Here is a 16,217-nt window from a genome sequence, read left to right as displayed (position 1 = left end):
TTTACAAGAATGAGAAGAAATTAGAAGGGAAAATCTGTACGATAACACAAAGGACAGTGCCTTGCTATTTGAGGCTCGAGCCGGTTGCCTAAGGACGAAAACATATCGGAACAAATATTCGGAACTAGATGAGACATGTGTATGCTGCAGTAAAGATCCAGAGACCACTCAGCACATCCTAATGGAATGCGACGGGATCCACCCAGCGAGAACCGTAGGTAACGTGCAACTCCCAGAAGCGCTTGGGTTTAAAGTGGAAGGAAACATAAACAGATCAGCCGTAGAGATCAGCAAGAGACGATTAGAGTACTGGTGGAAAAAAAAGCAGGGAAAAGATCGATACGACCTGATCTCTTAAAATCATAGGCAGCGGTACAAGCTAAATTTTTGAAAAAGGTATACAAAAATGCGAGATAAAGAACATGTGTAGTATACCTGATTAAATCAAGCAGGCTAGGTGACTATTTGTCGCCACCCCGTTTCAAAGGGGATGCCAATAAATCATCATCATCATCATCATCACCTGTTCACCTAAAGCCCCTTGATGTTAGAAAGTAGCGACACTCTCCCCCACGCGCGCGCTTTCCTCCTCAATTTTCCTCGGATTTCTCCCCTCACCGGGCCGGCGCGGCGCTGAACCCTCCAGTGGCTCGCTGCAGCCGCATTAGAATCAATGCGCGCGCTTGTTTATTCGGCCCTTTGAAGCGTTGTATGGGAATGTATCCCTTGTGAAACTGTCATGACGAAAGTACGTTTCCGATAGAACGTCGTGCCATTTTTTTAGGACGCTTCGATAAATACAAGCGGAAGCGCTCCGAAAAAATGAGTACCAAGCAGTGGCTGAGCTTGTTACCTCTACGTCGCCACTTGGGTTGTCCGTAACGCGGAGGTGTATTGGGTGCATGCAATATAAGCAGCGTAGAGTATAAACGAGAATTCGGTTCACAATCTTCGCTCTTAAAAGGCTCAGAGAAGGTAACCAAGAAGAAATGTGATGGTTTACTTAAAGTGAATTAGCCAAAATGAGTGGGCCAAAAGCCTTTGTACCTATGCCACTGTGCGAAATACGTGCTGTGTTTGCGAAACAGCCAACATAGAACTTTACACACGCGCCTGTATTCCGTCACTATGAAACGACGAGAAATTACATTCCATCACCTCTGGGAGTAACATAAGTCTCTCTTTCTCTCTCTCAAAAAAAAAATGCTGATTGCTTACACGGAAACTGCTATGACTGGCACTTGATAATCAACTTACAGACTTCAAGATGTCAAGTTTATCAGAATTGAGGGAGATTATCAGAAGCGCGTGGCTTGTACTTAATGAGCATGCGCGAATAATACATAATACATAATACCACTTATCTACCTATATATTGTGGTTCATGCCTTCCCAACATAAAGTACATAAAGAAAAAAATGCTCGCAGTATTGAAACTTTGCAAAGATACAATAAGCACGCAATAAGAGTAAAATAGTTCCTTGGCTTCACAAGTATCAGGCGCAAGGATCACACGCACACACACACGCGCGCACACACACACGCACACAACTACAAAATATGAGTTACAGGCATTAACTCACAAATTACATACATTTGAAAACTGACGCACGCGCGAAAACACAAAAAGCTTTGTCACGGCTCGAAGAGTCAACGAAAATTTCAGTCGACTCACTTTTAAAAAAAAGTATATGCACAGTTATCGGTGCTCTGTATTAAACTGAACGAAGAGTCCGGCTATGCGAAGAGCATTAAAATCTCCATGCAACTTCATCCACAAATATGAGGAAAGCTGCAACATTCACCTCGCAAAGAACGGCGTACTTAGAAGGGGCGAAATACCTTCTCCCGATGTTACGGAGCCACTGCTTCCGACGCACGACATTCCGTTCCCCTCGGGGTATATAAAATAAGGCTTGCCCTTTCTAGAGTGTACTAGACCCTTTCTGTGTCCTGATGCTGCATTGAAACGCGCAGCAGCAAGGCATTTTCACGGAGAACGAATCTCAGATTCCTACGAAAGGATGGAAAAACTTGGGAAGCACACGTTCGGAGCGGCAGGGCGACCACCACTTGGACTGCTCATGGCGAGCGGGAGAAACTAAAGGCGCGCGAAAGCAAGTTTCGCGCCGTTTTCGTGACGTCAGGGTCACCTGACGGGGTAGTCTCGAGCGCCGCAGCCATTCAGCGTGGCGGATGCGCTGCCTCCGCGAAAGAGGGGGAGAAAAAGAGGAGGTTGACCGCGCCGGCGAGGGTGTTGCGGCGTAGATCAAAGCGTGTCGCTACTTTCTAACATCAAGGGGTTTTACTTGATGATGATGATTTATTGGCATCCCCTTTGAAACGGGGCGGCAACAAATAGTCACCTAGCCTGCTTGATTTAATCAGGTATACTATACATGTTCTTTATCTAGCATTTTTGTATACCTCTCATTATTTTTATTTTTCAAAAATTTACCTTGTACCGCTGCCTATGATTTTTAGAGATCAGGTCGTATCCATCTTTTCCCTGCTTTTTTTCCACCAGTACTCTAATCGTCTCTTGCTGATCTCTACGGCTGATCTGTTTATGTTTCCTTCCACTTTAAACCCAAGCGCTTCTGGGAGTTGCACGTTACCTACGGTTCTCGCTGGGTGGATCCCGTCGCATTCCATTAGGATGTGCTGAGTGGTCTCTGGATCTTTACTGCAGCATACACATGTCTCATCTAGTTCCGAATATTTGTTCCGATATGTTTTCGTCCTTAGGCAACCGGCTCGAGCCTCAAATAGCAAGGCACTGCCCTTTGTGTTATCGTACAGATTTTCCCTTCTAATTTCTTTCTTCTTATTCTTGTAAATCTCCATTGTCCTTTTCGTTTCCATTCTTTGCATCCAATTCACTTCCACCTACATGGCTGCGACCTCTGCCGGCCACCGTGGGCATTCATTGCAGACGGCGCCACGCTCCCCCATTGAAAAGGGAGTCACCATAGTACAGTGGCACTGTAATCATAGAGTTTCTCACTATAGTGAGAAACTCTATGGGAGTCACTATGGGCGTCTTGCGCTGGAGTTTGAAGTATAGTAGCGAGTGCGAAAAGGCTCGCAACTTCTCAGAGACCACGCTGCGAGCTGGCCGCAGCCTAGTTTAACGAAAACGGACTCTCCGTGTGCCGTGGGACATAATGCTGGAAGCAGAAGGAATCGCCGACGCCGATCCGGAGAGACCTAGCTCAGCCGCGAAAAAGCGTCCCCGTCGTTACTGCTGCGTCGTGAGTTGCCACGAGCTAGAAGGACTGATTCCCAACATCGACAGATTCTACCGTTTTCTTTCAAGGCCTCACGAAGCGGAGCGTCGGGCGCGCTGGATAACTTCATTACCCCACTATGAGCAGCACAGATTTGAGAGTTAAATGTGCTCATCCTTGACCTCGAGCCAGCACGTTGAGGCAGCGTAGCAAGGCAGTATTGATTACAGCACATCGATGTTCGAGAGCTGTCATTAAGAGCAACATCAAGCGAGCAGCGCGATTCACACGTAGTACGTTAATGCGAGCTCATTTACATTGCATCAGTTATTTATCAGTTGCTAAATTAAGGGACAGATGGCCGTTACTACAGCGTAGGCGCATGACTATACTTGTTTAGCGGCATGCAGTCAACAAATATATTGCAGGAGGCCCGCCGTTTCACGGCATGCTGAAGGAGGAGAGCCCCCGTCGCGGCGCGTACGATCGTGCGCTCGAGCAGTTCGTACATCGCGGCAAGTTGAAAGACCGCTGCCGCCGCGGCGCGTACCGTCGTGCGCTCGAGCAGTTCCGTACACATGATGTCTGCTTATCGCTGCTGTGAATTCATTTATAGCAAGCATTCCCTCGCGTTTGTGCTCCTGAACCTAGCAGCGTGCAAACCTTACCTGAAGTTCAACTTCGTACGTGAGTCGCTTCACTTGCTATTGATACCGCGCTAAAACTTCGCCGCTTATTTCTCGAACGGCGTACACGTATTCGGCGTTGCATAATTTCTTGCCTTTACGCACACTCCTGAAAAAAAAAAAAAAAAAATCTTCGGCGCCCGATATTCGCTGCAAGCCGTGGTACAAGACAACCGAAAGTGGCGGGTCCATATTGTAAACGTAGTAGTAGTAGTAGTGATTTTATTGAAGAAGAAAGTGACGCTTATTTCTGCTGCCCAATAGGGAGCACGGCGCAGCGTCAGGGGAAGGGGGAAAAGGAGATAAAGATGTTGAAAGGAAGGGAAGAGAAGAAGAAGCAGCAAGAGTCTCATCCGATCATGGAGGAGGCTGGTGATGGAGGCGATGGCCTGCTAGGGACGAGCGCTTAGCGATGGGCGGAGATTCCGTTCAGTTCCACAAACTCCAAAAGGCTGTGGAGAGCTCGGAGGTGGGGAGGCGACGGGAACAGGAGGTCGCTGGTTGTCGCAGCAGGTAGACCTTGTTGTCTGTAGGCAGTGATGACCCTTGAGCGGTCCTGTGCCAGCGCTGGGCATGCACAGAGAAGGTGCTCGAGGGTCTCGGGGTCGCCACAACGTTCGCAGGCCGGTGATGTGGAGCGTCCCTTGGCGTGCAGCCGCGCCGCCGTCCAGACACAGCCCGTGCGCAGTCGAAGCAACGTTGCGCGTTCCCTCCTGGTAAGGCCACACTCTGGAAGTGGCCTGGGACCGTTGCCATTTGCCACTCTGGCATCCGGGTGGACGATTGTGAGCAGTTTTTTCAGGCGCTGCCTTGAAAAATCTGAGGAAGCGACTGCTCGTGTGAGCGGCACTTCAGGATGGTGGGCGGTTTTGGCGAGGGTATCCGCTGCCTCATTACCGGCTATTCCAACATGGGAAGGCAGCCAATGAAATGAGATGGTGACCCCCGTGGCAGCCAATGCCGAGAACTTCGAGCTGAGCAGGGCCCCCGTAAGCCCTGATCGGCGGTGGTTGATTAGGCTCTGGAGCGCTGGCTTCGAGTCGCAGAGCACTGCCACCGGTTGCCCAGGAGGGTCCTCAGCCAGGACATCGGCGGCTAGGTGGAGCCCCGCTAGTTCTGCCGCGGTGGAGCTCGCGGCAAAGGGGATCCGACATTGTCTGTGAACCGCCCTAGCCGGGATGGTGCAGGCTGCAGCGGCCGATCCGTTCGCCAGGACTGATCCATCTGTGTAGACCAGCAGACTTCCTTCCAGATCCTCGTGGAGTTTGCAGGCAGCAGCCTGTTGCAGTGCTGCAGCTGGTGTCTGTCGTTTATGCGCTCCACTGAGCGAGAGGTGGACGTCCGCTGGTCGATGGTGTGGTGGAGGCAGCACGATTGTCACAGGAGGGTCCGTGATCATCTGCTCGTACAGCTGGCACAGACCTCCCATCCGTGAGGACGGCTGGCTGTGGAGTCTAGCCAGCAGGTCTCCGCCATCCGGAGCACGATGAAGGCGGTCAATGTGCCCCAGGGCGCGTTCAAGCATCCTCAACGAGAGTGGCCATTCACCAGCCTCTGCCAGCGTTGCAGCGACCGGTGAATACTTTGGGAGCCCTAGGATACTCCTAATAGCACCTCTGTGCAGCCCTCCAGCTGCTCTCTCCTGGCCCGAGTGAGGTTGACCAATGGAAGGGCATACAAGAGCACGGACGTTGCTGCGGCCTGGTTCAGCCGCAGCGCCAACTTTGTGTTGCAGCCACGGCCATGTTGCTGCAGCTTGCTGACAGCTCCCTGCACGCGGCGCACCTTGGTAGTGGCGGCTTTGGCTGCAGGAATCCACGTGAGCCGGTGGTCAATGGCGAGCCCCAGGTAAGTGACCATTTGCTGCCAAGGTAGGGCACGGCCAGCAATCTTCAGCTGCTTTGTGTAGCGTCGAGCTGAGGCCAGTGGATGAATCAGCATGGCCTCGGTCTTGGCTGTGGAGACGGTGAGGCCTATACTACCAAGGAATGCGGTCACCGCATCTAGTGCCTGTTGTAGCGAGCACCGAATGGATGGCATGAACTTCCTCGGCCCCCGGGTCCAGAGTGCCACGTCGTCGGCATAAATGGAACAGCGAACAGGGAACCGTGGGTCCGCCGGTAGAGATGCGGGTAGGCCCGCGAGAGCCATGTTGAACAGGAAAGGGCTGAGCACCGATCCCTGTGGGACGCCAGTCGTAATATCCCTGGGCTCGCTGAGTTCCTGTCCAACGCGCACCCGGAAGGTTCTGCCGGTCAGGAATGCGGAAATGAAGCGTCTGAGGCAGCCGCTCAGGCCGAGGCGGTCTAGGCAGGCCTCGATGACCGCGTGTGGAAGTCCGTCAAAGGCACTCTTGACGTCCAGCAGCACCAACATTGCCACGTCCCCCGTGGCTTTGGCATCCTCCAGGGTGGCCACCACACCGGAGATAGAGTCTGCCGTGCAGCGTTGACACCTGAAGCCTGACTGCTGCTCCGGGAAGTACTGGAGTTGGGCAGCAATCCACTCTAGGCGTGCCAGTGCCACCCTTTCCATCGCCTTGCAGGCGGCTGAAGTGAGGGACACCGGCCTATATGAGGATAGGGCTATGGCAGGCTTCCGGGATTTCAAGATTGGTGTCACCACTGCAACCAACCAGCTCTCCGGGAGGACACCAGTGTCCCAGATGGTGTTGAAACACTCGAGGAGCCGCTCCTTCTCGGCATCAGCCAAGTTGCGCAGCATTTGGAATGTGATTCTGTCAGCTCCCGGAGCACTGCGTCGCCTGGTCTGATCGAGTGCCGCCTTCAACTCGTACACGCGGATTGGTTCGCTGCACAGTGCCTGTATTTGTGCAGCCACCCAGCCCGCATGATGGCAGGAGGATGGGATTGACAGGGCGGCTGCCTCTGGAGGTGGTGCCTGCAGGGCTGGGGGTCTGGCCGCGAACTGGTCCGCGAGAAGCTCGGCCAGGTTACCCGCGCTGATGCCCATGTGGACCGCTACGGACAGTACCTGGCGATGTGCACGGGGCGCCAACAGGAGTGACGTCAAGAGGCGCCAGGCTTGTGGTCCGTTGGGAGAGCGGTTGATGGAACAGCAAACGCCCTGCCAGCTCTGATTTCGGCGTCGCCGAGCATGACGCCTGCAGACGGCGTCTACACGGCGGAACGCTGTCCAGTGTTCCGGTCGAGAGGTGCGCAGTGCTATGCGCTCTGCGCGGCGCCTCGCGGCTCGCAGTTTTAGGTGCTGGATGTCCGGAACTGGCTGGCCCACCTGAGCCGTGGAACGGATGGTGGCCGCTTTTGCACTGTCTGCTACCAGCTGGAGAAAGGTCCCGGAGTCAGCATCTTTCTGGCAGTGCTTGCGAAAGGCCCTCCAGTCGACAGTGAGGCACTCCCTACTCCTAGCGGTCTTGCCTCTGAACGGGTTGAGCAGGAGAGGAAAATGGTCCGACCCCCAGCTGTCCGGAAGTGGTGCCCACGTGTAGTTACAGCCCTCCGTTGCCAGGCTGACATCGATGGCGGATAGGACCACCTGCGCCGCGCGCCGGATGAATGTGGGTGCTCCGGTGTTGAGAATTGACAGGCCTAGTTGGTTCACGACGTCCCACAGTCCTTGGCCTCGTGGGCAGCAACGGCGGCTTCCCCAGGCGGTGTGGTGGGCATTGACATCCCCGCAGAGGAGGAAGCCTTTCCCGAGGCGTTGGGCCAATGTCAGGAGGCTGGCTGGGTTCCATGGCCGGCTTGGACGGACATAGATGCTGGCCACGGTAGTGTCGGAGTCACCCAGTCGTACCCGAACAGCACAGCATTCAACAGCACCGCTCAGCAGGTCTGCCACGTGGACTTCCGCCTGTGACAATTCTCGCCGCACGTAGATCGCACAGCGTGGTGATCCCTGCTGGTGGCCCTCATCAAGGCAAGGGGCAGACTGGCAGGTCTCTCGATTGCAAGAAGTGAGGCTGCTGTAGCCCACGTATCCAGGAAGGCGCAGGTTATCTGCAGCAGCGTAGACCTCCTGCAGAGCAAGCACATCGTACTCGTTCCGCAATAGGTGCATGGAGAGGTCTGCCTGCCGCCTCCGCAACGAGTTTGCGTTCCACTGGAGCACGCTCGGGCGGCGGCGGCAATGTCCTGCTGCAGGCGGGAGGGGACTAGCCATGTTGACTACTGGGTGAGGGCGCGCCACCTGCCTTGAGGCAGATAGAACGCAGCTGTTGGTTCTCTGGAGGCAGCAGGTCGGCGATCGCCCTGAGGAGGAGTCGCAGGTTCTTGTTCTCCTCATCGCTGGTTGACTTAGGAGCCTCCTTCGGGGACGGCCCTAGCTTGATGCTGCCCCGCTTCTTTGCGCCTGCCTGTTGTACATGTTGCTGCAAGCGGGGTTGGGAGTGGTTGATAGAGGTCGTGGCCTCCTTGTCAGGAGCACCGAGTGCTGCAGCGTAGGTTTTGCCTCCTGTCGGTGTAACACGTGGCGGTCCAGAAGCAGCTGCTACTGAGCTGGTGGGGGTAGCCCGTAGGACCGCCTGGGCCTCGCGATGCGACAGGTGTGTGGGAGCTGACGCCTTTATCGTGGCCAGGCGCCGTTCTCTCTGCCATAGCTGGCAGTTAGGCGAGTCAGCTGGATGTGGTCCCCCACAATGCAGGCATCTGACCCTACTCGAACAGCACGATTGCGTCTGGTGTGGGCCACCGCACCGCAGGCACCGTACGAGTCTCTGGCAGGTTGCTGTGGCGTGCCCGTAGCACCCGCAACGTAGGCACTGCAGAGGGCGAGGCCGGGAGGGTCGCACCTCGAAGGGCATGCTGAAGAGGTAGATCCTTGCGGGGGGGTAAGGGGCAGCAAAACGCAGCACCAGGGTGGTGCCCTGTCGCTTAGCCGCGACCACCCGTACCTTCGACGATACGGCAGCCAGCAGGTCCTCATCGGCGTAGTTGCCATGTACGCCTTGCACCACGCCACTGCTCTGGGTGCGGTCGGTTGGAAGGCGCGCGGTCACGGGCATCCCGGCGATCTCTGACGTGGCCAGCAGGTGCTCCGTCCATTCCGGTGATGCCGCGTCCGCAGCCACAATGTTCTTCTTCGTGTTCACGCGAACCTCCTTTACTCCAGGCAGCGCGGAGAGCGCCTGCGCGATGGCGAGGCGGGAGGTACGGGGAAAGGCGGCGCCGTTGTGTGCCGGACGAAACAGCACTGTGCGGGATGTCAGTGGCGAGGTGGGCACAGAAGTTCTGGGAACCCCGGCAGTAGCAACGGGATCCACGTCAGGAGGTGCAATAGGCGCAGGTGAATTACAGGGAGCCGTAGGTCGTGCGGCAGGAGCGACGGCAGGCTCGGTCCCGGGAGAAGGGATGTTCCCGGCTAGGCCCGGTGGTAACGCAGAACGCTGGCGGCGTTTCTGCGCCTTTGACAGAACCTGCTGAAACTCGCCATCGGTGGTAATGCCACTAGCCAGGGTGAGGTGGCGATCGTCTTCACCTGTGACATGTGGCGGCAATTTAGTCGTCGATGCATTGTGTGGCGCAGTCCTCACTGCTTGCACCTTGCGCGAGGCACCCTCATCATCACTACCGAGCTCGCTGGGACGCGAACGCTTACGTGTAATAGTGGTGTCCATATCTTCGAGGTTTGCGTCTATCGGCAGTGGGACGTACTGCGGTTCGACGAGAGACGCACCCGGCAACCCAGTAACAGCGACGAAATCCCCTTCAAGCAGTACATCCGAAGAGCTCGCGGGGGTTGTCGAAGGCGCAACGGCTGTATCGAGTGTGCCGGCCGATAGTGTCTGCCGAGCCACCGCAGTGGCCAGGGAGGCAGCAGCGGCGGTAGCGGAGCAGGAGGATCCCGAAGTAGGCGGGTTCCCGGCGATCTCGTGCAGCTGCTCGGCCGGGTCATCCGTCAAAAGAGGCGGCGTCGCGAACATCCTCGTTCCGGAGGTGGTCGTTGAGGAGGCAGTAGATGTCGGCCGTCCGCTGATGGCCCGGCACAGGCGTTGCGTCTGCTCGTGTTGCAACCGCACTGCCTCAGCGCCGGTGATGAGCTGCCACAGAGATCGTGGGCAGGCGACGCTCACCGCGCGTTTGCGCGACGAGCCGCGTACGAGGGAACGCCGTGGGTGGTCGGTCGGCTGCGCCGGTGAAGCTGGGGGCGCCCCTGCCATCCCAGCCGCGAAAACGGCTGCGTCAGACAAGCGCACAAATGGCAAGAACCAAGTCCAGCTCGTGGATAGCAAAAGGCGAAGAGGAAATCTTTGGAGACGACGTCGTTGACCGGGCGAGCAGGCAGCGAGGAAGACGGTCAGGCGAACGGGCTCGGCGAAGTCCACTCACAGTTGCAAGAACGCACCAGTACGTAGTAGAAAGGGGGGAGCGTTGCATGAGACGCCACAGCGTCTCCCGCAGACGCGAAAGCTCCGAAAGACACGTCCGATCTCCTCGAACGCTCGAGCGAAACTGCATATTGTAAACGTGCTTCCTGCAGCAGACGACCGAGCTTGGTACTACCATGGCCCCTCTATGGTACTACCCAGTTTCGGATTGAGGGCGCTTTTGAGCACAATTTTTGCCACAAGAAACCTGCTATGACTAACTACCTCAAAGGAAAAAAGGAAATCAGGAAAGAAACAATTTATGAAAACTCAAAGGGAAGCTCCTTACTTTTCAAAGCGAGATCAGATGCCTTAGAACGCGCAGTTATGAAGCGAGGTACACCAAGAACGAAGCCGCATGTGCTTGCTGTGGTAAAGCTAGAGAAACGGTGGAGCATGTTTTATTGGAATGTGAAGAAATCTACCCGGCTGCAAGTCTAGGCTCCTCTGACCTCCATGAAGCCCTAGGCCCTAGGGTTCAGGCATGGAGGTTCAGGGATAGCATGGGTATAGTGCCTAGAATATACTTACGTATATTCTAGGCACTATAGCATGGGCAAAGTAAACATGTCCGCTGTAGAGATTGATAAGAGGTAGAGTGTACTAGTAGAGTGTATTATCTAGTACACTCTAATAAGAGGCGGTTGTAGGTTTGGTGGTAGAAAGGTAGGGAGACCACAAACAACGGATACGTACAGAAACAGAGTTCGCAGTAATGGTTAAAAAAATGATGCCTTGAATTCTTTGTATTTGTGTGTTTCTCAACAATAAAGGTAGGACATTAGGCAAAATAATAACAAGGGCTTGGTGACGCAACCCACTACCCTGTTTCAAAGGAAACGCTCATAGCATCCATCTATTTATCTATCCATCTAGTCATTTGCAGCGCCCCCTGGGCAACGCAGAAGCCCAATAGCTGGCCAGAGCTGGCTGTACTATGCCGTATTCGCATTCATACACTGTAATACAGGCTTGTAGCGTTGCAGGTACCGTATCATATCGTGTCGTGCTGGGCCGTGAAACGCGAATCTCGCGAACGACACGAATTCACAAGCACTGATAGATTGATGCTGCGCATCTGGGATGCCTTTGAAGGTGTGTAAAACAGTGCCAGACAATCGGCGTTTATAAAATGGCAATGATTCAGTTGAAGTTGTATCCTCTGGTGCTATTTAGCTTACTTGTATTATTGTATTACCCGTCTGCTGTGCTTGACGCCTCCTGTGTTATTATTATCGCATGTTGTCGCACTACTGAGCGCATTGGTGACCTGTGCAGCTTGTGCTCACTGAAACTGCTTACTCGTAATTAAAGCTATTAACTCGTCCGCCAAATGCGTTTGAATATGATGTGATATTCCGCACCTATGCTTATTCAGCAGTTTTATTCATTTGCTCTTTCTGCTGCGAACTTTTGAAGCTTATGTAATGACGTGTTTACTCGTGTAATCGTGTTTACATGTGTGTAATACATCAGTTCGCTTCCTTATCACTTGAGGAAAATCGCAATAGCGCATTTTGCTGTTGGCGACCGCGGCGCGAATTTCACTCATTACCAATAGTTGTTTACTTAATTCTCCGTTTCAACTTCGTTCAGAATAAAAAAAAAACAAAAATGCATTGGTGTAGTTTGAACATTTTCCCACAGTGATATTATTTAGACTGACACACATGGGGTGATATTATTTAGACTGACACACATGTTTATATTCAGCCGCAACTGGCATGCAGCTTGCTCTCGGTAGAAACATCTAGAACAAGACTAGGCGCTGCTGTTCTCGCTTTTTCAGGCATGTACCTGCAGTTTGACGCTTAATTTTGCACTGCCATCCAGTGAAAACAGCTGGAAGTTCTGACATAGAGGTGAGTCCTGAAAAACTTGAGCGGAATCAAAACCTACTTATAAAAATGATTTAGTGCAGTCATTAAACTTGGCGTGAACAGTATCAGCCTGTGAACAGTATCAGTGCAAGAAGTGACCTCAATATATATTTGTATTACCACACCCTGGATGGTTGCATGAAGAATGTGTAGCCAGGTGCTGATGTATAAAGAAAGTAAATGACGCACTGCATAAGGAAGAAGTGGTTGCAGGACATTGGCTTTTGCTGCTTTCTCCATGTATGACGTACTGTCTGGTGTGATTTGTCAACAAATAGGCTTGTTTGTCTTAGTGCACCATTAAGTGCTGGATCTTCTTTCTAGAATGAGGATTGAGAGTTATTGTTAGTCCTATTATCAATAATTGCAGTAAACAGACCAAACGAGCCTGACTGGCTTACACAAACTTGAAGCACTGTGCCATGGTACAACTGCGATGTGTGTTGATGCGGAATAATGATAGAAGGTTTTCTGTATGAGCCGTGAATGTTTGTGAAAAAAGCCAACATTCCTACAATACAGTAATTTAAACATGATTTGAAGTATGACGTAAAGCACACTATATGTAACCCGCCGCGGTGGCTCAGTCAGCTAAGGCGTTGCGCTGCTGAGCACGAGGTTGCGGGATCGAATCCCGACCGCGGCGGCCGCATTTCGATGGAGGCGAAATGCAAAAACGCCCGTCTGCTTGCGTTGTAGTGCACGTTAAAGAACCCGAGGTGGTCAAAATTAATCCGGAGCCCTCCACTACGGCGTGCCTCATAATCAGAACTGGTTTTGGCACGTAAAACCCCAGAAAGAAGAACACTATATGTTGTAGAAGAATGGTAACATGCCACGGTAATGCTAATCACTTTGAAAACTTTATACAGTTACTCCAGTGATGGTTGTAGACATCTGTACACCTTTGTGCATATAATTATACAGTGCCTATCTGATTAGCATGCTGCATGTATTTAGCTTAAATACATGCAATGTGCCTTAAAAATGTGCCTTAAAGATGGTGTTTAGGATCCTTTAAATAACAATATTTGTAATAACCTTTATTTTCTCATTTATCATACACATTCACTGCCACACCTAAGCAAATAAATGGTCGTCATTGGGTAGACAGAGTGATTGCATTGGACCATTTTCTGCACAAAAAGCAATAAAACTCACCCCCTCCGGTCCATAAAAAAAAAGACAGAACATTCGAGCAAACAATAACTCTTGCGCAATGTATTTTTTATTCTGTGCCAAATAAGTGCTTTTTCAGTTGAATATGTCACAGGCAGTCATTGAATGCTGGTAATTCACCATGACCTGTACAATCTGTGTAAATGTAGACCTATGTAGACGTTCCTTTTGATACATTCGCTTATAATACTGCGACACAACGAACTACCGGCTACAGCCCTTTCTTTCTTGTGTATGGACGATCTGCCTCCTCCGTCTTCGACACCGAATTCTTTTTCTCTCCTGCTTTGCCTAACACCTCCCTCCCAGAAGAGTTTGTAGCTCGAGTCGTGCATTGCCGTGAAATTGCTTGTCGCAACACCGCCGCTACCCAAGAAGAAAGAAAACGTCACCCGCCGTGGTTGCTCAGTGGCTATGGTGTTGGGCTGCTGAGCACGAGGTCGCGGGATCGAATCCCGGCCACAGCGGCCGCATTTCGATGGGGGCGAAATGCGAAAACACCCGTGTACTTAGGTTTAGGTGCACGCTAAAGAACCCCAGGTGGTCCAAATTTCCGGAGTCCCCCACTACGGCATGCCTCATAATCAGAACTGGTTTTGGCACGTAAAACCCCATAATTTAATTTTTTTTTTTAAAGAAAACGTCGCTGTGACAGTAAACACCGCGACATCGCCTTCCATCCTGGGGACCAAGTCCTCCTATGGACGCCGGTTCGAACCCCTGGACTTTGCGAGAAATTCCTTCACCGGTACATTGGGCCCTACACAGTCCTACAACAAACTTCTGCAGTGAGTCACTCCGCTTCACTCCGTCGTGGACCGCCGTCGTCGTAGTGCAGAAATTGTTCACGTCTCCCGCATGAAGCACTTTATTCCCCATTCAGCCGATCTTTAAATTGCGGCCAGGTTGGCTGCTTCCACGAGGGGGGGAAATTAGTGTAAGCACATTTAACATACGTCGTCGTTCTCATTTTTACATAGCCATCATCATTCCTGCTTGTCTTCTTCTTCGTGTTTGAGCCTGGGCCGTGCCTGCAGAATAAACGGGTCTGCCAGTGCTGCCTGTCCTGGTCGTCTTCCGTCTTTCAATATATATCACACTGGATGTGACCATAGGGCAGTCGCGGGTTCGATTTCTGGCTGCGGTGGCCGCATTTTGATGGGGGCAAAGATGCTGTGCTTTTAGGGGCACTTTAAAGCTCCCAGGTGGTATAATTTTTTTTTTTTTACATTGTTTCAATCTTAGAGGAGATAAGAAAAATGAAGATGTCACTTTGCCATGCTGCTAGGAGCTGAGCTTCACTTCCAATATAGACTCTTTCCTTTTTTGAACATCCACAAATGACATTCCTTCCCTACATTTTCCTATACAAAAGCTGAGGGTTCGCATCACATTTATGTCATGAGACCCGCCTCTCTTTTTTTTTTTTTCTTCTGTTGCCTTTTAGCTGTGCAGCACACCTCCAGTGGTGGCTTAGTGTTCTGCATTGGATGATTGACTGAAGTTACATGCCGCAATCAGTTACTTGCAGGCAGTGTCTTTGTCATAGAGGCATTTATGAGTATGACCTGGATTCTCCAGGAGGAAGCAGGTCTACCTCACGAGAAAAGGCACACACGCTTTCATTTCAAATTTCAGCTGTTCTTGGGCTGAGCAGTGGTTTGATACTTTGCGAAGACGATTGTCGGTGCGTGATCTGCACATCGCACTTGTATGTTTGCAATACCAAATCCTGGTGAGGCAGAGGGGGCCCTTTAAGCCAGTACCGAAGCTTCTTTCTGCACATGATTAGTACTGTTCCAAAAATTATCATAATTACCAAGGATATTTTTTACATCTAATCAGCTTTTGAAAAGTTGCAAAAATTACAAGCGGTACAGTTTATTTTTACAGGAACACTTGCCACAAAAGTACAAGCAGGCAATTAGGTATGCAAGTACTGAAAGCATTGACATCATGTCAATGCTTTCAGTACTGAAAGAAAGATCAGGAACTGAATGTGAATGGACACTGGACTCTTGGTAGCCATCAACTATTTGTGGAATGTACAAATTTGAAAAATATGTCTAACAATGCTTTAAAAGCAGGCGTGTTCAAATACTGAAATTTCTGAATTGCATACGAATATTTGAGGAAAAACTACCTCCAAGTATCGGATCAACTATAGAATATATTTTCATTTGTAAACAAAGTGAATAATGCAGTTTACATGTCTGTTTTGTAATGACTTATTTTAATATATGCAATGACATTCACATCTGGTCAACTGGGGATCTGGTGTACCACGACAATGACAGTAATGCAACAAGGGAACAGCAGCAGATGCAAGTAGTGTGTTGTGTTCATTGAACAAGACAAATGTGATACTGTGGCACCACATATTGTTTTAAAGGGATGCAAACATGGTGAGACTAGCCAAATAATACATTGCCTTGCCTAAATCGAGGCGGCAGTCATATATAATCTGCCTAAAAGCAAATTTTGTTTTATTTGCTGGAAATTATTGAGCAGGGGGTGGGGGGGGGGGAGCTATCTGCCCCATGTGTTCGTGTAGGAACTGGTGCATCTGCACTCCAATCGTGGCTCTCCTGCAACAGAATTATTTGGAAGTATCCGCCCTTGAGTCAGTCTCTCTCCCTCGAAACTCGAATAAATGTTGTTAGCCCTTATATTAGAAGAGAAGTGTATATTGGATAACTTAAAATAGTGAATTCTCGAATCGAAATTGAATGGCAAAAATGATTTGATCTGGGGGGGGGGGGGGGGGGTATTTGAAATGTTCACACACCCCTATTTATTATCCAATTAATTCATGCTTTAATTGTAGTTAATCTTAACCCTTTAAGGGGGTTAGAATTATTAAAGGCATGGCAGAAAGAATTGTTGCAGGATATTT

At 51.2% G+C, this 16,217-nt stretch overlaps 1 protein-coding gene across 16 annotated transcripts in view; it reads left to right on the top strand.

The window, feature by feature from the left end:
• Positions 1-16,217, top strand: part of LOC119436503 (probable E3 ubiquitin-protein ligase HERC4) — a 335,733-nt gene that overhangs the window by 75,746 nt on the left and 243,770 nt on the right. For 4 of the 16 annotated variants that reach the window (XM_049658152.1, XM_037703370.2, XM_037703367.2 and 1 more), the window contains exon 1: positions 11,218-11,357. The exons of 6 other annotated variants lie outside the window; for them this stretch is intronic. In XM_049658152.1, the coding sequence (XP_049514109.1) occupies positions 11,330-11,357 (28 nt within the window). In that variant the 5' untranslated portion in view covers positions 11,218-11,329. Of the gene's footprint in view, positions 1-11,209; positions 11,358-12,027; positions 12,125-15,618; positions 15,646-16,217 lie in introns of those variants that run through there. 6 more of the 16 variants (XM_049658144.1, XM_049658146.1, XM_037703368.2 and 3 more) reach the window with 6 other exon arrangements.

The sequence above is a fragment of the Dermacentor silvarum genome, chromosome 1, assembly GCF_013339745.2.
Source record: "Dermacentor silvarum isolate Dsil-2018 chromosome 1, BIME_Dsil_1.4, whole genome shotgun sequence".
Taxonomy (NCBI): Eukaryota; Metazoa; Arthropoda; class Arachnida; order Ixodida; family Ixodidae; genus Dermacentor; species Dermacentor silvarum.
This window is presented reverse-complemented; position numbering and strand designations above follow the sequence as displayed.